Below are 23,099 nucleotides of genomic sequence, written 5' to 3'. Positions count from 1 at the left end.
TTGCTGTTAATCATCCTCTTCTCCTTTCTCCTTTCATCTTTCCCAACATTAGGACCTTCACCAGAGAATTCGGTCTTTACACAATATGTATAACACAGGATAAATTAGGCCTGGTTATTTGTAGTTCCACTGAGACTTCTGAGTTGATTTGTTCAATGATTCATTTTATTCATTTATTTATTCAATGGTTTTATAGGGTGCCCAACTCAAACAATGAGACTGGGCGACATGCAACAAAAACCGTACAGTAAAAAGAAAAAAAAAACCATAGTTACTCAACATTTTTAAAAAATCAACCCAACATATAAAATATAAAATGGCAATTGAACACAATAACTAAAACAACCAAAAGGGGATTCCACTCAACTGGACTCCAATCCCTGAGGGGGCCGGACTAGGTTTTGATGGTTTATACAACAGCAAGCAGATTTGGGATGATTACTGTGTATCAGGGCAGGGGAGGGAGACCATTAAAGAGCAAAGGGGCAGCCATCAAAAAGGTCCAATAAGATGGCAAATTTTAACAGAGATAACATAGAATGTGCAATCCCTATGGAAGTGTGTGAGGTGGACAGATGGTCTTGGGAGAAGGTGTCCCACAGGTAATTCAGCCCCATGTCATGTAGGACTTTAAAGGTGAAAACTTGCATCCAGAAGACTACTGGGAGCCAGTGCAGTTTGCTGAGTAATTGTGTCATACGGGTGTAACAAGCTGTGTCCATAACTACCTGCTTTACTGCCTTCTGGATCAACTGAAACTTCAAGGACAGCCGCATGCAGAGCATATTGCAACAGTCCAAATGTGAGGCCACTAAGGTGTGAGCGACCACCCAAAGTGTTGCACAATCATAGTAGAATTACATTGGCAATACTATATTACTTTGATAGCCTGTTTGTATTTCATTAGCCCATATTACCCAGGAGTTAAGCTGATGTATACGATTTTCTTTCACCACAAAGTCTGTTGAGATGGTGACTACTGTTGTGGTGAACTTTGTGACCAAGTGGGAACTGAACGTTGGGTCAACACAGCTGGATTAGTCCCATTTTAATCTGTATGGATTTATTCCAGTAAACCCAGTTTTTCAGGCTAGCTGGGTAGGACATGTCTGATGTACCAGAAAATAATATTGAGACAACCGGATGCCTCAGCTGTATCACCTAAACATACCAGTTTGACTGTTTTAAAACAACTTGGCACTTTATCAACTATGAAACAGGGAAACAGGAGAGTATTTTTAATGCATGAGTGGAATTTTACTGCGTATGCTGCTCCTCCCTGTTCTAGTCCTCCTGGCCACACCTTTCCCTCCCACCCCTATGCATATCATGGTTTTTTCAGGGCTGTACCAATGTTTTTGTCTGCTTCCAGAGCTACCTTGGGCACCAAGAGGATTTACAGGGGGAATTTCATCTCTGCCAACCTTCCATCATGGCAGAAAAGGTTCCTAACTGGCACAGCTATCTTAAGGTGATTCAGTCCCGTGAATATCAGAGAGTGCAGCATTTTCAAAAGGCAGAAAATATTTTGTTTATTGTACTGGAAAGAGTCAAGACAATGGATCCTAGAGTTATAGTGGATTATTCAAGAAACTTGGAAGCCTTGGAATTTTCCCTCTCCGCTGCAGAAGATGAAGTTACCATGGAGGTTCCCTTATGTGTCAATGCTGAGGTTCTCCTGATGCAACCATGTACAGATGAACAAAGTAATTCTGAGAATATTACTCATAGGAATTGCCAGGTGCCAGGACCATGCTGTTTAGGGATACCCAAGCAAGAAACCAACCTAGAAAACTGGACCAAAGAAGATGTATTCAGTGCTGTGGATGACGCCGATTCCAGGGGACATATTGTGCCAGGCAAAGTTCTTCATCTCCTGAAAGAACTGATAGTTGCTGCCATTGTTCACTGCAAGCACCAGAACCTTATTAAGCCAGGTACTGTCTCAGAGGTAAAGAGAGAACGATAGCAAGCTATTTAAAATATTTTTAAAAAATCTTTATTCAGGATTAGCATTGGAAAAGAGTGAGAGGATTGGAATAATACAAGAGGCTAGATGTAAATTATTAATCAAACCAGCATGTTATTCTTGTGAGGGTATATGTCAAAAAAATTACAATATATATGTTGTACTATTCTGTACGACCAAGCGTGTATGATAAAACACACTGGAGGACCAGGAAGAACAATATAAGCGGGTATGGTATACAGTTATCCAATTAAAGTATGCACTCACAAAAGGTTAGCATTTGCAACAGCACACTACCTTGTTTTAATATATTGTATATCGTAATTGAGACAAGGTGATTATCTATATTGCTGATAAAAACAAAATAATAATACAATATTAACCACAGGCATCTATGTAACTTGTAATTTCACTATAGTACAGATGAGTTCACAGTGGCCAGTTTAATAAGCTAAACATTAAAAAGAATTAGCTTGCTATTGCTACAGAAAAGGAGGTAGGATGAAAGAAAGAAAGAAGCCTTTATGGTATTCTCTGCTTTTAAAAAAGAAGTATTTGTTCTCTCATTACATATTACAGACTTTCAACAGGGCTGCTAATTAAAGGATCTAGCAAATGTGCAAGCATTAGTGAAAGAACTGTGTCTGCCATACTAATTATCTCTGACAATGCACTTTTATTACATTACACACAAAGCAATGAATCCACAATGTGGTTGATTTCGTTTTCCCAGATACTAAATGCTTGCTTTGAGTACTCACTAAATGTTGACTCTCCATCATAGGGACCTAGACTTGAAGGGAATTTGAAGATTATTATGTATTTATTGATTTATTTAATTGTGTTCATGTCTACACAATCTAGCAACCTAGATTCTGGGTAGTTTATGAACATCAATGAAAATCCCAGCATGAATTAGCACAGTATTCAAAATTATCGTAATGTAGCAACCACCTGGTGCCCAATTGCCACAAATAACAGATTGTCTATATAAACCATACACACATACAAAAGTGCTCAAACAAAATCACCTTGGCAACTTTATGCAAAATCAATAGCAAACTCCTATGGATAGTTATTCCATTATGTTGGGGCCATTACTGAGTAGAACTGACTACCTAGGACATTCTCTGTCTGATCCTTCTGAGCGATAGAGCCCTAAGCATCCTTGTCCTGGAAAACTACATGGGACAAGCAGTATCACTTTGGAGGAAATCTATCACCAAGGTACATTGGAACCAAGTAATAAAGAGGTCAAAACCAGAACTTTAAACTCAACTTGGAAATTTATTGGTAACCAACGCAATGGAATAGGTGTTATATTACTGTAGTAACTCTTAGCCCAATATCTTGGACACTGTTGGGTCATTTTCAAAGGCAACCCCATGTAACATGCAATGCAGGAATGCTTCTTAAAGTGTGGTCCTAGGATCCCTGAGTTTCCCCAAAATCTTCTCAGGAGTCTGCAAAATCAAAATTATTTGTTAGCCTAAGTCGAAAATTTATTTATTAAATTTACATGTTGAAAATAATGCAATATTAATATCCTATCAAACAATAATGAGAAGTGGTAGCAGCAGTGAATGGGTGAATAGCTTGAGTTAATGCATAGGTAAATTGCTATTGGTTCCACTAATTTGAAAAAAAAAAACATAGGCTATTAGCTACCCTATCAATAATAAAGTATATCTGTTATTTTCAGCATTGTAATGCAGGAAAAAAAGGAACTTCCATGTTATCTTCTATAATATGGGACATCTTGAATTTTGGAACTAAATGCTTTTGTCTGAAATGCAATTAATTTGGAGGTTCACTTTTCTTTTTTATCTTGCATTTCTTTCATATTCCCTTAGGCTTTATCCTTGGTGATTCTTTCTTCCGGCATAAGGCTGGGTGTGATGTTTTTGGATATCTAGTTAAATGTAGATCTTTAATGCTTGCTTAGATTAAAACACATTCCAGTACTGAGATTCTGGTTTGATCTTGCAATTGTACAACTATTATGTAGTAATAAATTTCTTTAGGAAATATATTAGACAATACATCAAACTATGACAACAGTTACGTCCAGGAATGCTGAACATGTTATGGCAGATACTAGAACTTGAGACTTTGGCATTATATATGCGGCAGCTTATCAACAAACTGTAACCACTGAAAAATCCACTCAGGGAGCATAGACAATCCTCTATGTAAGGAGGGATGCAATTTTGACAATATGCTATTTTAAAATGTTATAAATACTATTAGAAGTTCAATAAGCCCAAATACTATGGTAAACTCTCTGGAACTGAAAATAGATGACTGCATATTAATATCTTAGAAAGAATAACTATACTTTAAATGGAAATATGTGGCTGTAATTTGAATAGAAAAGTACTACAACCAGAGCAAATGGCATTCCAGGACAGGACAGGTCAATATCAAAAACTGCAGAAGAAATTGCTACAAATTACTGTAACAATATTAGGATAGATAAACTTCATTTTTAAATTTAAAATGTTTATTAAATTAGATATTATTTATATTATATTTTAACATATATCTGTTTTGGAAAATATATATATTTCAAATATATTGTTATGAACTTCTATTTATATTCTGCTTAGTATAATGCAGTTTAGTTAATAGAATAACTGATCTTTAAAAATGCTAAAATAAAAAGGATGACATTAATAGGCACACAAGATTATTATATAATCTGAAAACTGATAATGGTTGCTCATCTAGCACAAAATAACAAATATTTTCCAAATATTCAGAATAATTGCTTAAGCTGTAGCTGATACAGCTTATAATCAAATCAATAAAAACGGCTCTCTAGAAATACTGTAGAACTGAGGTGTCAAACTGGATTTCTTCGAGGGTTAGATCAGCGTTGTAGTTCTTTTCCACGGGCCGGCAGGTAAGGGGCAGAGTCTGGACAGATGCCTCCTGCAGCATTCTGCTGGCCAAAACAGGGTGTGGGGGGACCGCATGTGCCCCTGCACCCCATTTTTGGCTTGGATGGCCTCCTGTAGCACTTTGCTGGCCAATGTCAGGCAATGTCGGCTGGCGATCCCCCGGGGAAGAGCTTTCTCTGTGGGGGCACCCACCCTCTGGAATGAGCTACCCCCAGGGATACGACTGATCCCGGACTTCTGGACCTTCCGCCGGGCCCTGAAGACTTTTTTATTTCAGCAAGCCGGGCTGAGTTAAAAATCTTTTAATTGGGGAATTTTATGGGTAAGAGGTTTTAAATTGGGGAAGCCAAAGATAAATTTAATTTCGTTTTAAAGTATTTTAATATTTGTATTGTGTGTTTTTAATTTTGGCTGTTCACCGCCCTGAGTCCTTCGGGAGAGGGGGCGGTATAAAAATTTAATAAATAAATAAATAAATAAATAAATAAATAAATAAATAAATAAATAAAATGGCAGCCCCCCTCATGGCCCATTTTCGGCTGCAGAGTGCTACAAGAGGCCGTGGAGGCAGAAAATGGAACCTGGGCAGGCTGTGCGCAGTGCTTCTGAGCTCCGTTTTCGGCTGGCAGAGTGCTGCAGGAGACCATCAAGGCCAAAAACAGACCATGCGGGGGCCTAGCGCGACCCCCTCTGTGGCCCATTTTGGCTGGCAGAGGCACCGCGGGCTGGTGGTTTTTTTTTTTTTGCTTTAATTTATATGCCGCCCTTCTCCAGAGACTCAGGGTGGCTTACAATGCGTTAAGCAATAGCCTTCATACTTTTTTTATATTTATACAAAGTCATCTTATTGCCCCCACAATCTGGGTCCTCAGATTGTGCTTTGATATTTCCAGCCGGCCCTGCAGGCTGGATCCGGCCCACAAGCCTTGAGTTTGACACCCCTGCTGTAGAATGAACTGAGTAGACCTCTCCAAATTGTAAAAGCAGCCATGTCACTGAACTGCTATGTTCAGTTGCTTTAAATGTTTCCCCAAACTGTTTGTTCATTTCATTGTATGGACAAGAGTTTTACAGACACCACCAGTTAAATAATGTTAACCAGTTAATAAAGTTAAATAATAAATAAATAAATAAAGTTAAATAATATGATTATGGTCTCTCTCTCTCTCTCTCTCTCTCTCTCTCTCTCTCTCTCTCTCTCTCTCTCTCTCTCTCTCTCACACACACACACACACACACACACACACACACACACACACACACACACACACACACACAATAAGTTAATAGGATAATAAAATAATAAAATTTTATTTTAATAAAATTACTATTATTGTGGTATCTCTTTGCTTACCTTACCAACGTCAGAGAGCTGACAGATTGCTGGATCTGAATGGTAAGAATCTAGATCAAAAGATGGCAGCAAAGGAATAAAGAGCATGTTAATTTTTTGCTGACATCTAGTGCGCTTTCAGATTTTTGCAGCCCAGATCTGGTAGCCCTATTTGTATGATATTCCAAAAATGAATACTGGCTTTCTCTTTAAGTACTAAAGAATGCTTTAAAAGAATGCTTTAGAATTTTAGAAGAAATGTTTTACACCTCATGAGAGTGAACATGTCATCTCTGCTAATTATGGAAGCACCCACATTTTTTCAGGCTTATATAGAAATTTGGAAACGGGCCCAGCTACTTTAAGAATAGCAAAGTAGTGATGTTTGCACAAGTCCCAAAGAGTTTCCTTTGAGTCATTTCTGGAGAAGGCAAAGCCCTACATGTTGAACATTAATCAGAAGTACTTCATACCTCACATTGGCATGGCACCTTTCTGTTATTCATTAAAGGAATGTAACTTGAAAAAAGTACCACTGCCTGACTTTAATGAGTGGATTCCTTAAAATTGTGATAGCTTTCTTTTTTTTTCAAGCTCTCACTGAAGCCTGAAAAGGTACAGGTACTCTTAATCAAATAAACTCGGATGGCTCTGTACTACTTATTTCTTATGGTGCATTATCTAAGGAGAGTTCACTGGGTTGGAAATGAGCATATATATTTGCCCTAGCTGGCTTACTTTAAAATTCAGCAGATGTTTTTACAGCTCTCATTTACGCTTATAACACTCACTCTGTGTTGTTATCCAGTCTCAAATTGTTCTGCTCAAAAACAAATTCTTAGTTATTGTGATGCTATACTTTATTTGGGATAAGTTTTTTCTTGCTCAAGGGACTTGGTTCCTGCTTGTTTTTAAGGGAATGCATTTTTCTCCTCATGTGACTGCTGCTTTCCAATCTGCTTGATGCTGTTACACCCTACAGCAATGTTTTCTCATGTACCTGTATCAAGCCAGGAAGAATTACAGGAAATGATTTAAAACTGAAGCAGAGCAATTTACAGTAAAAAAAAAAAATACATAAAAGTAGAGTAATAATAATAACACAGCAAGAACCAAACATAAAAAGTAAGTTACACCAAACAATTAAAATCTTTTATAAAACTCCAGAAGAATTGAAAAGGTGTTTGCTATTTGAAGAATATTTACATATCTATATACTATACACATCTTCCAGCCAGGGCAGGATTTTAATTCATTTCTGAAACAGAGGAAGTAAATTACTAAAAAGACAACAAAACAGAATGCAGATTTCTATATTCTGAATATATCATTTTATGTGTGCATCATTAGACTATACAAAATAGAAAACAATTAAAAAATCTGTACAAATTGTGAAATAATTACAATAAGTGTATCTCAGCAGACACTGACCAGCTGACTTATTTTTCTTATTTAATCCAGATTCTTATTATTAGTGGGCAGCCTCGTGGTTGTGTTCCTCCTTAGTACAATTCTTTAGCTTAAACTGATTATGGACAGTCATGAAAGATATTCAGAACAAAAGGGCCAGCACAGGGCTGGGACACATGTACTTGGTCTTTATTCACTTCAGATCAGATTACAGAGTCATGGAATTGAAATAAACTATTTACATCCAGCAGTGCTATGCCTCTATTCATTGATTCAGTTTTAAGTACAGGTAGTCCTTGTTTAGGACTTTGTTTAGTGACGGTTAGAAGTTACAATGGTACTGAAAAAATTGACTTGTGACCATTGCAGCATCCCCATAGTCATGTGATCAAAATTCAGACACTTGGCAACTGACTCATATTTATGACAGTTGCAGTATCCTGGGGTCATGTGATCACCTTTTGTCATCTTCTGACAAGTAAAGACAATAGAGAAGCCAGATTCACTTAATAACCGTGTTACTAACTTAATTACTGCAGCAATTCATTTAATAACAGTGGCAAAAAAAGGTCATAAAATAAGGAAAAACTGATTTAACAACTGTCTCACTGAGAAAAAGAAATGTTGGGCTTAGTTGTGATCTTAAGTTGAGGACTCTTTGTATTATTCACACATATTATATGAAAGCAGATTACCACCTCTTGTTACTTGATACCACTGACAAGAGTTTTACTATTGGGATTCTCTGTACCTCCACCATCTTTCACTTGGAATCCTATACCTTAAATCCATCATTCGACGTCTTGCACTCTGGTCTGATGGAGCATAGGTCTTGATTTTCTTTTGTGTGTGATAACTTTTAAAGTATTTAAAGAGGGCCATATGTTTTTTTTAGCTCTCTTCCCAAGGCCAAACAAACTAGGCTCCTTCAAACTCCTTAGAATACTTAGTTTCTAGGACATTCTAACAGCTCTTCTCTGAACTTATTTCAAGTTTCTAAAGTATGTTGTGGATAACTGGATACTATACTCAATGGAGTGTCTGATCAAAACAAACAAACAAACAAACAAACAAACAAACAAACAAACAAAGAAGTGGAACTGTTACTCTTGTAATTTAGAAACTATATTTCTGTGATGTAGATAAAAAATGTTCATAAGTTATAAACTTCACTCATTTTGTATTCAACTTATAATTTATATTATAAAACATTCCAGGTAACACATATTATGGGTAGTCTGGTGATAACAAGATAGGAGAAATGGGTCCAATTGAATATTGCCTGGTATCTCAGTAGCCTTCACTATTTATCATGGTATCTATTGGGATAGTCTCTGAGGGTTGGGAGTGATGATCACCATTTGGTGGTGGTTCTCTTCCTTCTTAAAGGGGAGGTTCCAGTTGATAATGGTGGGGAAAGATTGAGACTGATGCTCCTTTGCTGTGGAGAGTGGCTGGGCTGAATGTTCTCATAATAATTTATGAATGTTGGAAAGGTACATGCTGTTCAGAGTTATCAACATATGATAGGTAAGTAAATAAAGTAGTCCAGGCACATTTTTTTCTTCAAGTTTTACTACACTATAAAAAGCGAATAAAACATTATAAATACAGATATCCTCTGGATACAATGGCATTCATGCAATATAAACTAGAAATTGTTAACACTATAATGGTTTAGATAAGTTAAACTTTCAAAGATAAGAAGAAAAGTTTATATTAATGTTAAATATAATTTCTAAAATCTTACTAAAAATACAGTTGCTTGAATTGTACAATCAAAATTAAATGTGGCATTGATAACAATGGCAAAAATAGGTTTATACAGAAAAGGCAGTTATAAGATTATGAGGATTGTAGATTCAGAGATAGGTCAGAAAAAGGCAATAAAAATTTGATTTCTGCCCCACTCTTCTAATGGTATGCTGTTCTTGGAAGACAAATGGAATAAACATTAAATACTGAAAAACAGATGATGTGGGGAAAAAAACTAACATGTTTGCATTATGCGAATATGCATAACAGGTCAGGGTCTGAACAAGTCCCAAGCTCTTTCTCTTTGTTGTTTCCCCACAACTAGCAGTTATTCAAATAAGAACTTGAACAACACATATGGACTGTCACACCCACTGCTAACTCTATTATGAATATTTATGTTGATTTCAAAACACTATTTAATTTTTTTTCTGCTAATTTTCTACAACTTGGTACTCTCTAGATAAGGGGTGTCAAATTCATGTCGTCACAGTGGCATGACATATCGTGACATTCCCCACTTTTGCTAAACCGGGCGTGGTCGTGGTCAGTGTGTGATGCATCCGGTCCACGGGCCACGAATTTGACAGCCCTGCTCTAGATGAATGGACTGTAATTCCTATCACTATCAGGTAGAGCAGAGTTATCTGTGATGATGGGAATTGTGTTCCTGTATCAGGAGGATGCTTGCTTGGAGCAAAAACAACGGAAAGGTAGTTTTTTTAAAATTTCAAAACTTGGGCAGGAATGAAAGAATTAGCTCCAGAGACCCAAAGTTGTAAATCCATCAGTCCATTTCTAGAATTCTGATACTCAGAAAGCCATCATAAGCTATTTCATTCCTGTTAAAATAAACTACTTCTGGCCTGGCTATTGGGTAAGATGAGAGAAACCACTGGCATACTTTCATTTAACTGTTATTACAGAATTAACTGCTACGGTATTACTTGCAAGGGTGGGCTCTAACAATTTTCTCCTTAGAACAGCTTTTATGTATTGGCCTTACTGTTGTCACAATAATGTCAAAGTTTTATATCAAAAAAGTTTATTCTCCCTACTTTAATTTTCTTTGTTTAGGTGTGAGAATACTTTGAAGTATGGATAGTGACAGATAGGCAAGAGGAGGGTGTCACCTGTCTTCCTTGTTATGGAGGTCTTTTCCTTTATTATCTCTTTGTTCTGTTGCCACCACTAAATCTATTTCTGCTTTAGAAATTATTTAAGTCTCTAATAAAATGTAACTGGGTGGAACGTGGGAAAGATATACATAGCATAGACACTTACCTAGAAATAAAGGAGCAAAAGGAACTTTTGTTAAATAACTAAACATTGTTTTAGTACAGATTCAATTATTTCCACAAAGTATCAATATCTCATTAATACCTGCCTATCCTGGCCCACAAATTATTCCTAATATGTGCCTCACACAGAGAGTTATTTTCAGGGGACATGTAGCCCCGGCCCCCAGATCCATCCTTCTTCCTACCGGTCAAATTTATTTGCTCTATTTTTTTCTTTCTCTTAGAATATATCCTGGGAGATGACCTGACTTAACATCTTTTAATTGGAAATTCCACATTGCAATCTTCCCAGGGGCTGGTGGGGTAAATTATTTTACCAAGTTGTATAGAAAAATTGAGGGAAGACAGGCTAGGATTCACAATGGCTAAAATATGCAATCAGTTTTAAGATACGGTATCTGATTCAGACAAATCAGTACAAATTCTTTTTAAAGAATGGGAGACTCCCAACGATTCTTGACATAGGACCACAGTTGAGCCCAACATTTCTGTTGCTGGGTGAGACATTTGTTAAGTGAGTTTTGCCCCATTTTACAACCTTTCTTGCCAGTTGTTAAGAGAATCACTGCAATTAAGTTAGTAATACTGTCGTTAAGTGAATCTGGCTTCCCCATTGACTTTGTCAGTAGGTCACAAAAGGTGATCACATGACCCCAGGACACTACAACTGTCATGAATATGTGTCAGTTGCCAAGTGTCTGAATTCTGATAATATGACCATGGGGATGCTGCACTTGCAAGCGTGAAAAATGGTCATAAGTCACTTTTTTCAGTGCTGTTGTAACTTTGAATAGTCACTAAACAAACTGTTGTAAGTTGAGAACTATCTGTACTTCATTTAGTTAGATAATATGAAGAATCACTTTACTGGCAGGGGTTTACTATTAAGTCAGTGGCTACCAACCTTTTGGGCCCCAGGGACTGGTTCGGTGGAGAGAGGTTTTTCCACAGACGGGGATTGTTTTGCATGCTGCCTGTCTTCCATAGATGGGGCTTTGCTTATTTGCATGGCACAGTTTCTGGCATGCCACAGCCTGGTTCTGGTCCATGGACCAGGGGTTAGGAACCCTTGTATTAAGTTACCTTGCAAACATAAAAAAACTAATTCATATTGATTTTGATTTATTGTACACAAGTTATACTTAACTCTTCATAAGTGGAATTCTCCAGTATTATCCTCTTTGTAATGTAAGCTGCATATCATGCCATTTTTCATTGATATTAGGGGTTTGCATTGCTTCCTGTTTGTGCTTTTGGACACTAGCATTATTTGTCAAAGATGCTAAGACCCTGGAGCTAAAGAGGCTGAAGTTGACAATTAGTTTGCTATTGTCTTTTGACTTTCACTGTGTTTTTTCCCCCTTAAATCAGGTGAACTTAGTGCTGAGAGGTTAAATGAGGATGGGATGCAGCTGCCTTTGTTGGTGTCCAGTGACTGGAAAACGATCTGCTTCAACATTATCCCAGTAATGAGGAGAAAGCAGGATGCTCTGAACAACTGGCAAGAAAGAGGTTTCCCAAAAGGCAGTCTGAGCAGAGTCACTCAAGAAGCTGTTTTCATTCCTGCCAGTTACCATCACTGGAGGTAAAACTGATGCTGTTGTGAAAGCTGCCTTATGGGAAAAGGCCCGTCTTTTAACATAAAAGCCTCATCCCAGATGCACTTCTAAGATTTCTATGGTTTAGTGTAAAGGAAGGAAAAAGATAAATGATATGTATGGCTTCTGATTTCCAATTCATACCTACCAATATATTATCATATTTTTATACCAAGTTCATGAAGTGCTTCTTTTTAAATGCAAGTATGAATGCAGTGGATGTATCCTGTCTTCTTTTTGTGAACCTGAAGATTTCTGAGAAAAATATACAGGCTAGGTAGCCTTCCCTTGCAGACAGAATTCCCAGCAGCATAGACTTACATATCAAAAATTTACGTGGGAAAATTAGCTTTATAAAATACAAGGCTTCTTTACCCATAAGGAAATGTCTGTTCCTTCTGGGTACATATTATAAAGGACTGTAAGTATCCCCTAATGAAGAGATAAAATATTAGTTACATACAGTATATCAGAGTTGCTTAGATGTAGAGTAAATTATCTTAGAATAGAGTTTGGAATAGAACATTTTGTCCAAAATTCTATGATACTGTCCTAGAGTAATGAGGTTTCAAGGTTACATGTCTCTCCAGACCTGTGCTTTCTAGCCCCTTGGAGCCCTCTGATAATAACATTGTCAAAAATCAAAGGAAGGGAAATCTATCATTTTGAGATGGGAAACGTATCCTATAACATCTATAAATTTAAAATAAATTATTTAAAAACTTTCAAAATTCAGAGGAAAAGTTAACATCTTGTCCCATTTATATCTCTGAGGTGCTCCTTCATACCCACCAAGAATATTAGGTATCGTTGCTGGCCACCAAACTTTCTCACCTGTGCACTTTTCACAGTTGATATAAGGAACAAACAATACAATGTCAGAGAGTTGTTGGGCTATCCAAAACTTTGTTTGAAGTTTATAGTTTAAAGCCGTCAAACATAATATTGCTGTGGTTTTCTTAAGCAACTTGCTTAGGCATGATACTGTATATATTATTATATCTAGTCATAAAATCTATATAGGTAGAAATTAGAGGTTGGCATCCGGAATAGATTACATATAAACTGGTGCTGTCAGTTATTGCTGTGTTCTTCACAAAGGCATGCAGGGATTATAAACACTTGTGCAGAGGTGCAGAAGATTCTGATGGTTCTGTGGGACTCATTCTTATTGCCATCTGAGCTCCAAATTCCCTGGTAATTTGATCAGTCCCAAAATGGAAGCTTAAATCGCACAGTTTCTCCACTTTGTGTGTCTTGCTTGCTTCATGACATTCCATACCTATGAATTTAAAAATAAATAAATGCCTTGGCAATCAGATCTATGTATTTATTCCAAGGACAGAGCACTTCAAAATAGTTTTAGGTACACACATGGGCTTCTGAGTACTAAAAACAGACCAAAATTTTTATTTATTCCCACATGCCTGAACAGGTGGCCCTTGCTTAATGTCCACTCACTGAGCAACCATTTAAACGTATGGTGGTATTATGAATGAGTGGTACTAATAACCAGACGTTGTACTTATGAAGGTTGCAGTCTCTCCATGATCACATGATTATCATTTGTGACTCTTTTTTGCTGGCTTCTGATAAACAAAATCAATGGGTAAGCTAGCAGGAGGTCACAAATAACGACCGCATGAAGTTGCGCTTAACAATATTGTGGGATCTGCTTAACAACAGCAACAGGAAATGCTAGAATTTCCATCATCAAGCATCACAATCATGTGATGTCGTAAAACTGTGTTGTTTAGTGACAAAAATACTGGTCCCACTTATCATCATTAGGAGAGGACTACCTGTAATACCCTAATTCGTGATCTTAGGCATTTACACAATAAATAGAAAACATCAAATATATATAACAAAATTTCAAATGCAGCACAGATCCATTGTTTCCTCTAAAAGCTCACTGGATTGAGATTTTTATTAATGTGAAGCTGCTACATCCAGAAAGACAGGCATTTGGATTCCAACTTACTGAAAGAGTGGGACATAAAGCAGTACTTCCCAATATGAACACAGACAGCAAACTCATTTTGGCCAAAATACAATTCTGCAAATTCATAGGTTCAAAGCCATATATGGCTTTAAATATCAATACTAACATGTTGGTCCCTGTGTGTATTACTAACCAGTGCAGTTAACTCAACATAGGTACAGCAATATAACTCTAATATCTTGCCATCAGCAGTTGGACTATAGTTAATACAAATCAACTGCAGCTTCCAAGTTGTCTACAAAGGAACCACCTTGTAAAGTGTGTTATAGTAGTCTAAATATGAAGTGATGGGAAACTGAGTTGCTGTTGCAACAGCATCCCAGTCTGAGAAAGCCACCAACTGACATACCAGTTGAAGCTGGGAAAAGGTCCTCCTGGATAGGAAGATAAGATACTGATACATCAGTAACAAACTGCACTGCTTTTTCTAAAGGGACTTACTTATTTTCTATATAGCAATTGGCTTTGGTATATGAATGGAATGGAATGGAATGGAATGGAATGGAATGGAATGGAATGGAATGGAATGGAATGGAATAGAATAGAATAGAATAGAATAGAATAGAATAGAATAGAATAGAATAGAATAGAATAGGTTGGAAGGGACCTTGGAGGTCTTCTAGTCCAACCTCTGCTTAAGCAGGAAACCCTATAACATTTCAGACAAATGGTTATCCAATCTCTTCTTAAAAACTTCCAGTGTTGGAGCATTTACAACTTCTGGAGGCAAGTTGTTCCACTGGTTAATTGTTCTAACTGTTAGGAAATTTCTCCTTAGTTCTAAGTTGCTTCTCTCCTTGATTAGTTTCCATCCATTGCTTCTTGTCCTGCCCTCAGGTGCTCTGGAGAATAGCTTGATTCTCTCTTCTTTGTGGCAGTCCCTGATACTGCTATCATGTTACCCCTAGTCCTTCTTTTCATCAAACTAGACCTACTCATTTCTAGCAACCATTCTTTATATGTTTAGTCCATAATCATCTTTATTACTCTTTGCACTCTATAGAATTTCAACATCTTTTTTATAGTATGGCAACCAAAACTGGATGCAGTATTCCAAGTGTGGATTTATGATTGGCAATTGTTTAGATTTTTGGGGTAATCTAGTATACTATTCTATCAGAGAGTTGCCATTCTGGTCCATATTCTAACCATAATAAAAATGAATTTAACATTTGACTACTTTTATATTGGGATTATTTATGACCAATGGTAGCTCTTTGCAAATAGGTCAAGGTCATTAGCGTAAGGCAGCTACATTTAATATTGGTATGAATTATTTTTTTCTCTCAACCTTTCTATGACATATAGTAATCAATATGTTTTATTTTACAAAATAATTATCCCTCTTTGGTATATAAACAAGGAATCCTCAGAAGCAAAGCAGAACATCTATTTGATCTGGCCAGAACTGATGTGTAGTGCACAATAAGTGGGGAAGTCTTGCTTGCACACAATTATCAAGAGCATAATAACAAAATGAGGAAGGCTAGAGATATGCTAATATTACCTATGGGCTGATTTTACTTGTAACATATCTGCAAATGAGTGAGTGACTGAAATAGCTACATACTTGCAATAAAAATATCATATAATAGCACATAATATGATAGCACTGGTATGTGACAGGGAAATGTTACTGAACCTGACTACCCACCCTTGACATGCCTATATGTTCCATAGTACGTGGAATTCTATTCATCTGTTAGTGCAAATAGTTACCATCAAATCTGAGAGCATAAACCAATGCATTATGAAACAGAAACATTTTGGACTCTAGATCAGAGGTGGGTTTCAGCAGGTTCTGACCAGTTCTAGAGAACCGATAGCGGAAATTTTGAGTAGTTTGGAGAACCGGTAGTAAAAATTCTGACCGGCCCCCACCCTCATCTATTCTCTGCCTCCCAAGTTCCAGCTGATTGGGAGGAAATGGGAATTTTGCAGTAACCTTCCCCTGGATTGTGGTGGGAATGGAGATTTTACAGTATCCTTCCCCAGCTATGCCCATCAAGCCACACCCACCAAGTCAAGCCCACAGAACTGGTAGTAAAAAAAATTGAAACCCATCACTACTCTAGATACATAAACACATATACATATACACTTTCTTCCCTAGGAGGAAGCATATAATTATATTATATTTTGATTGCCAAAAATATACAAGAATATTTTAATGTTGTTTGCAGAGAAATCTGTATAGTTTAGAATGTGGGAACTGTGGAAGGAACTGATTTTTGTGAACTGATCTTTGCCATTTATTTCAGCTTAGAAACAATGTATCCTCCTTTAGAATCACAAAAGCTGTCAATAGTCTCCACAGTCCCTAGGTCTCTTAAAACAGAACTAGGAATTCCTTAACTCTCTGGATATTTAATAATAATAATAATAATAATAATAATAATAATAATAATAATAATAATAATAATGTAATTCTTAGTATTTCATTACCTTTGCTAGTTGAAGTGTTAGGAAGTGGAGAGTCACCTTGTTTTAGGTAGCCATATTCTCAAGAAATTAGTTTGAAATACTAATATGCATGTTGACTTCTCTAGTAATTCTCAGCATGGATACTAATATGTATTGGGGATAAATGAATCCTACAGTGAAGCAGACTAAAATCTGAAATAAAGTGTTAACTTCTAGCTGCATATTTTTCTTGTTAGGTACTCCACCAATCGTCCCATCTCGAAACTTGTTCAAATTGTAAGCACCCTAAAAGGATATCGCCTGGACAGTCTCTGCCTTCTTGACCAAATCAACCATGAATATTGGAGAGAGAAAGGGGAAGAAAAGGGACTCACATTTCAACATTTGAAGGTTGGTGGGATTTTTTTCCAGGAGTGCAAAACTTAATTTTGGTTCAGATGTATAGCTATTAATAGTCTAACACAGAAAAGATAATAACTGAGAATGATCAAATGCCTCCCCCCCTTCCCCCATTCCTGAAGGCTCCTGATAGATTGGGCTTTAATTTTCTGAATTAAGGGAAACCTTTAGGTAGCATCTTTATGAGGAGGAGGTAAGGAAAGTAGTTTAGTATAGGCAGAAAATAGGAACACTTCTCTTTGTAGGTATCTTCTCTAATGTTTGATTGGCAAAGGGTCCACTATGGAACATCATAGAGTACTGGAGATCAGGACTAGTGAATCTCACTTATCTCCCTGTGCTTCATATAGCAATTGAACAAAGATTAAATATGGCTTACACAAATTGCTGAATATTGTTAAATTAAACATGATTGCAAATCTGTTAAATGGGAGCAACTCTGAAATGTTCTGAACATTTTCTTTCACTCAATGTAGGGCTAGAGTTTTTACAAACTTAGCAGAATATCAAATGCTATATTAGAATTTCATGTTTTGGATGTGATCTATTCCTTACCACTGCAGAAAAGATGGAGTAGTAGAACGTGTTTTGCAAAAATCTGGGTGTGTGCCATACAGCTCACAAGCAATGTAGCTTAACTATTACACCTTTTTATTTTAGCTAGCTATATGTTCATTCGAGAAATGAGGCCAATTTTAGAATGAACTGAAGTAAGATTTATGGTTTGTTCTTGTTCAGCTTTGTTTATGAATTCTGTTATTAATTGAACAATAGTTTATTAAGCTTATCGTGCCTTAACTTTGTGAATGGCTTTTTAAAACTTCCAGTACCTGCATTTTCTTTTCAATTGCAACTTTAAAAGCTTAGGAAACGTCGAAGAAACAACATACTTCAATGCACTGTGCCCTACACCATTAACCCAGGGAACTCTACTACACCCCCAAAACAACATCTAGTAGCTCAAGCAAAATCTTTGCTGCGTGGCACATGTATTTTATTGGGAAATGTAGATTAAGCAGGCTCAAAAAGTCAGCGCCTTCATAAGTGTACCAACACACTATGAATCTGATGCCGATGCCCATTTTGCTCTCTGAATTTGCTCTCCAGTGTAATTTTACCATGTATTATACCAGGAAACAGATAAGATGGGCTCAAAATATCAGCACCCTCCTAAGCATGTTGATGTACTACACATCTGTTGGCGATGTCCACTTTACTCTGAATTCATGGAGACCTAATTCTAATCCTAAGTGAATTTGTCTCCAAAGGTATTTTCTCATGTATTTTACCAGGAAATGTAGATAAGGAAGCTCGAAAAGTCAGCACCCTCCTATGCATACGACATGCTACAAACCCATTGGCAATGTCTATTTTGTTGTCTGAATTCATTAACCCTAAGTGAAACTGCCCCACAATACGATTTTCCCATGTATTTTAACCAGGAAATATAGGTAAGGTGGGATCAAAAAGTCAGCGTCTTCCTAAACATACTGATCCACTACAAATCTGTTGGCAATGTCCATTTTGCTCTCTGAATTAATGGAGATCTAACCCTACGTCAATATGCACTCTCATGGAACTTCCCATGTATCTCACCAAGAAAAGTAGATATGACAGGCTCAAAAAGTTGGTGATCCATCTATTGTTATCAAAATGTATTAAGCTCAAAAGATCTATTCAGCTATATTTTAAATGTTTTAATAAGGACCAAAGGTTTCAAGACTACAGGTAGTCCTCAACTTACAACAGTTTGTTTAGTGACTGTTCGAAGTTACAATGGTACAATGGAAAAAAGTGATTTATGACCGTTTTTCATAGTTACGACCTTTGTAGCATCTCCATGGACACGTGATCAAAATTTAGATGCTTGGCAACTGAGTTATATTTATGACGGTTCCAGTGTTCTAGGGTCATGTGATCACCTTTTGCAACCTTCTAACAAGCAAAGTCAATGGGGAAAGACAGATTCACTTAAAAACTGGGTTACCAACTTATCAAGTGTAGTAATTCACTTAACAACTGAGGCAAGAAAGGTCTTAAAATGGGGCAAAACTCACTTAACAAATGTTTCACTTAACATCAGAAATGTTGGGCTCAATTGTGGTTGTTAAGTCAAGGACTACCTGTAGAAGGAAGCTACTTTTGGTGTCCCCAAAGTTGGGGAAAAGTTTATTTTTTTCCAACTTTTAACAATAATAATATGTTTGGTTTTACGTATATTTGAAAGGCTTTTTTGCACTGCCTTTAGTAATTATTCTTACTTCCTCCTAGATGATATTGCTGTGGGCTACTCATTTTTTTCCTTCCTCTGAAGACTGGCTGAGTCTGGAAGGATCAGTTTATCGTCTCCTGGTGATCTTACTCTGCTGCTTGGTGACCAAAGATCTTCCCCATTTTTTATATCCAGAGCAAAATCTGTTCAAGAATGATAGTCCGGACCTAACTGCTTTGTATCCCAAAGTGGAAAGCTTTGCCATAAGTCCTAAGTATTTCCTAAAGTTTCATTTTGCCCAAAGAGAAGGCACTAAATTCTGTCAGAAGGATAATGGTCTCAAAGCTTTACTTCATCTCCCTGCTGAAAACAGAGACTACTGGGATACTGCCTTTTTTGATATGCTGCTCAGCAAGGTAATTAGTTATAAATATAAGGTTTAAAATTTATAATTTGATCTTTTTCCAGGCCTGTCTATAAGATCTTGCGACTTTCCCATGGATTCCCTAGTATAATCATTCAAATATTTATTAATGTACTTTTACATGTAACCATTTAATTACCTTTACCTATATGAATGTTCTGCTTACATTTCTTCAAGATGTTTAGATATAAGTGAAATTTAAATAGAAGAGAAGCCTTTCCAGCTTCATATATGTAATTTTTACTACAAATACAATGCATGTTTGTTAGCATTCACTGATGGCTGAGCTAAGTCCTTACTTTGCAGCCTATAAATATATGGACATTTTTCTTTTTAATGGGGCATTCTACAGCTTAATTACTCTGTATTATTTCAGCACTCGCCTCGATTATATTCTCCAATAAGGGCCTCTGCTGAGTTTAAATCTCCTGTGATAAAACTTTAATCAAAAGCAGCAATACACTTGTGCTTACAAATGAGAGTTAGAGATAATTTCCGAAGAGACATTCATGTTTATTTATTTATCAATTTAGACACCGCCTTTCTCACTATCTAAATGACTTTGGGTAGTTTATAGATTCAACCTGTTTGGGAGGGAGGAATTAGCCTCTTTCAGAGGGAGATGGGAAACAGCCTTTTTTGAAAGGTAGAAAGAAATTAATTCAACCTGTTTTGGATGGAAGCACTCCTTTGTGCGCAAGAGATCTGGAACAGGTCGGCTACCAGTGCAAGACTGCCTGCCTGCCTGCCACTAGTCACGGGGGGGAAAGGCATAATCTCACTGCCTCAATTTAACCTTGACAGTAAAGTCGCTTGTTGCTGCTGCAGCGTAGACTGAGAGAGAATACCTGTCACATGATGGTCCTACTCATTCTGTACTATAGCAGCGCCAAGCAATCCTTGCTGCTGCAGTTAAATGGAGACGGCAAACTTGTATGGCGGTCCTTGCAAGTCACAAACCCGGAGTGTTGTAATTAAATTTGTGATTATTTCATTTTAAAATATAATGTTATTTATTTTATTGTGTTTTTATTTTATTTTATTAAATATTTCCCAGTTGCGTTTTAATTTGGTTTAATTCCTTTGTTCTGAACCTATTGTTCTTAAGGGTGCTGCCTGTTTTTCATTGGGCTTGTATCTAGCCCGAAGGGTTTTTTTTCCCTGTTCTTTGGCATAAATATGCCAAGTTAATAAAAAAAACAAACTACTTTTCTTTCCTTGGATTATTACTACATTGTTTTTAAGTCAACTGCTGTACTGTTTTAGCCTTTTAACTATGACCTGGTAAATTTCCTAAAGAAAAAGAAACAAACCTTGCAGCAGAAAAGTAGATTGTTTAAAGAAAGAAAAACAGCATTTCCCACAGAGAAATCAGCAATATTTTATATATCAAGCATTATTATATAGATTAGGGTATAGATTGCTATTGGACATTGCTACTAAGAGGTTATTAAAGATCTACAGGCAGCCACCACTGACTCAGTTGAGGGCACATTTCTCTCTGTTAAATAAATAGTCAAAGCCCAAGGTCTGCTCAAAAGAAAATAAAACAGTTCAGGCAAAACATACAGCAGAGTTTGATATGACAATACAGTAGTGCCTAATAAGACTGAGGACAAATATAAACCAACGTGGGTGTGGGAACAGAAACATTAGAGAGCATCATCCCAATAGAAGTTAGAATCTAGAATACCAATCTCAGGGAGAGGTGTGTAATATGCAGTATTCTGTCACAGTGGTAAGTTGTGCAACTCCAGTAAGGTTCTTATGTATGTATGTAAGAAACAATGAGGTAGTTTGACAAAGAGGAGCTACAAAACCATTAATTATGGATGCATTTAGCAGGGTTTTCTTTTTTGTAAATCTTGTCCATAATACCAACATGCCTGTCAACCATTGTGGGAAACAATTACTGACAAATTAACCATTCCAATGAATAAGTGTGGAAATGGAAATGGAACCCATCCTAGATATTCCTATAGAATATCTGACGCAGCAGTGCTCAGGGGATTTTGCTCTTTTTGTGAGAATGAGAATAGAATGAGAATAGTAGTGTCATGGTGTTATATTTCATATTAACATTTGCCCTTTTAGGATGTGCCTGTGACACATGGCAATACTGCTTTCCTTAACCTGTCAGTCTCCTTACCATGGCAGCTATTGGATCTGAACATTTCCTTAAAAGCCAGTTCTACAATAATGGATGTGTTATTTGATATAGTTTGATACTTTTTTTTTTCCAGTTTCAGGCTTATCAGATTAAAGACACACAACGGATCTCTGCTATGTCAAGCACCTTATCAAAGATTAAGAAAATGGTCCATAACGAGAGTTGAAAATTCTTGTCTTTCCTGCCTGGATGAATTTTTGAACATGCTTTATATTTAGCTTATTTCTTGTGATCAAGCTTCAATTCTGATATTTTTGGAGTTTCTTGCTCAATAAAATAAAGCACATATAGCATGTCACTCTTCAGTATATAAAGGTAGCACTTGTTGAATTCAATTTTATTACTAAGAATGATGGTCCAATTTGTAACTACTGTCTTTTATACAGTAAGTAAAATATAAACAGTGGTCTTGATATACTGTTTAACAGAGGTTCACAATCTGGTGTCTTTCAAAGTTTAGAAAGAATCACCAGAGTTCTTCCAAAAGTTGCTACCAAATAGTAATTGTGAATGTGACAGTAATAATAATTACATACATGCAGAGTAATCATATTAATCTAATTACTGTAACTTAAAATTAATATCATTTTTGTACAGGGCTCTCAGAGTCTTCATTCTGTTCTCCATTCACCATGACAGAATGAGATAGTATACTCTTTAAATAGTATGCTACTATATTAGAAGAAAATATTAAGATATCCTGAATCTCTTTAGGAAATTCCAATATTCAGAATTAATACAGGAAAAAAACAATCTAAAAAAGAAGCTAAGTATTCTGCAACAATAACATACTGCGCTGTCCACATATTCTTCAGCTCTGAAAAAGCTATTAAAATTTCTAAAGGCCGAAAGCCTGATGAAAAACATAGCATAAGAACTTCTTGTCATCTATTGCTTTAGTAGGAATTTCAGCAGTTCTTTGCTCACTGCCCCCCCCCCACCTTACTGATAATGATTGGTAGTACATCTATGAATTAAAAACTGCACACAATATCTAAGGGGCTGCCACAAAGAAGAGGGAGTCAATCTATTCTCCAAAGCACCAGAAGGCAGGACAAGAAGCAATGGATGGAAACTAATCAAGGGGAGAAGCAACCTAGAACTAAGGAAAAATTCCCTGACAATTAGAAGTTCATCAGTGGAACAACGTGCCTCCAGAAGTTGTGCATGCTGCAACACTGGATGTTTTAAAGAAG

At 36.7% G+C, this 23,099-nt stretch overlaps 1 protein-coding gene across 1 annotated transcript; it reads left to right on the top strand.

Moving 5' to 3' along the window:
- The first annotated feature begins 1,417 nt into the window (after window positions 1-1,417).
- Window positions 1,418-22,069, top strand: MAB21L4 (mab-21 like 4). The gene is made up of 5 exons (XM_070946031.1): window positions 1,418-1,937; window positions 12,043-12,256; window positions 16,935-17,088; window positions 19,369-19,725; window positions 21,977-22,069. The coding sequence occupies exons 1-5, from the start codon at window positions 1,433-1,435 to the stop codon at window positions 22,067-22,069; spliced, it is 1,323 nt and encodes a 440-aa protein (XP_070802132.1). The 5' UTR covers window positions 1,418-1,432.
- Window positions 22,070-23,099: the final 1,030 nt, after the last annotated feature.

The sequence above is a fragment of the Pituophis catenifer genome, unplaced genomic scaffold (assembly GCF_029215685.1).
Source record: "Pituophis catenifer annectens isolate HBS135680 unplaced genomic scaffold, rPitCat1.0.hap2 SCAF_6, whole genome shotgun sequence".
Classification (NCBI taxonomy): domain Eukaryota; kingdom Metazoa; phylum Chordata; class Lepidosauria; order Squamata; family Colubridae; genus Pituophis; species Pituophis catenifer.
This window is presented reverse-complemented; position numbering and strand designations above follow the sequence as displayed.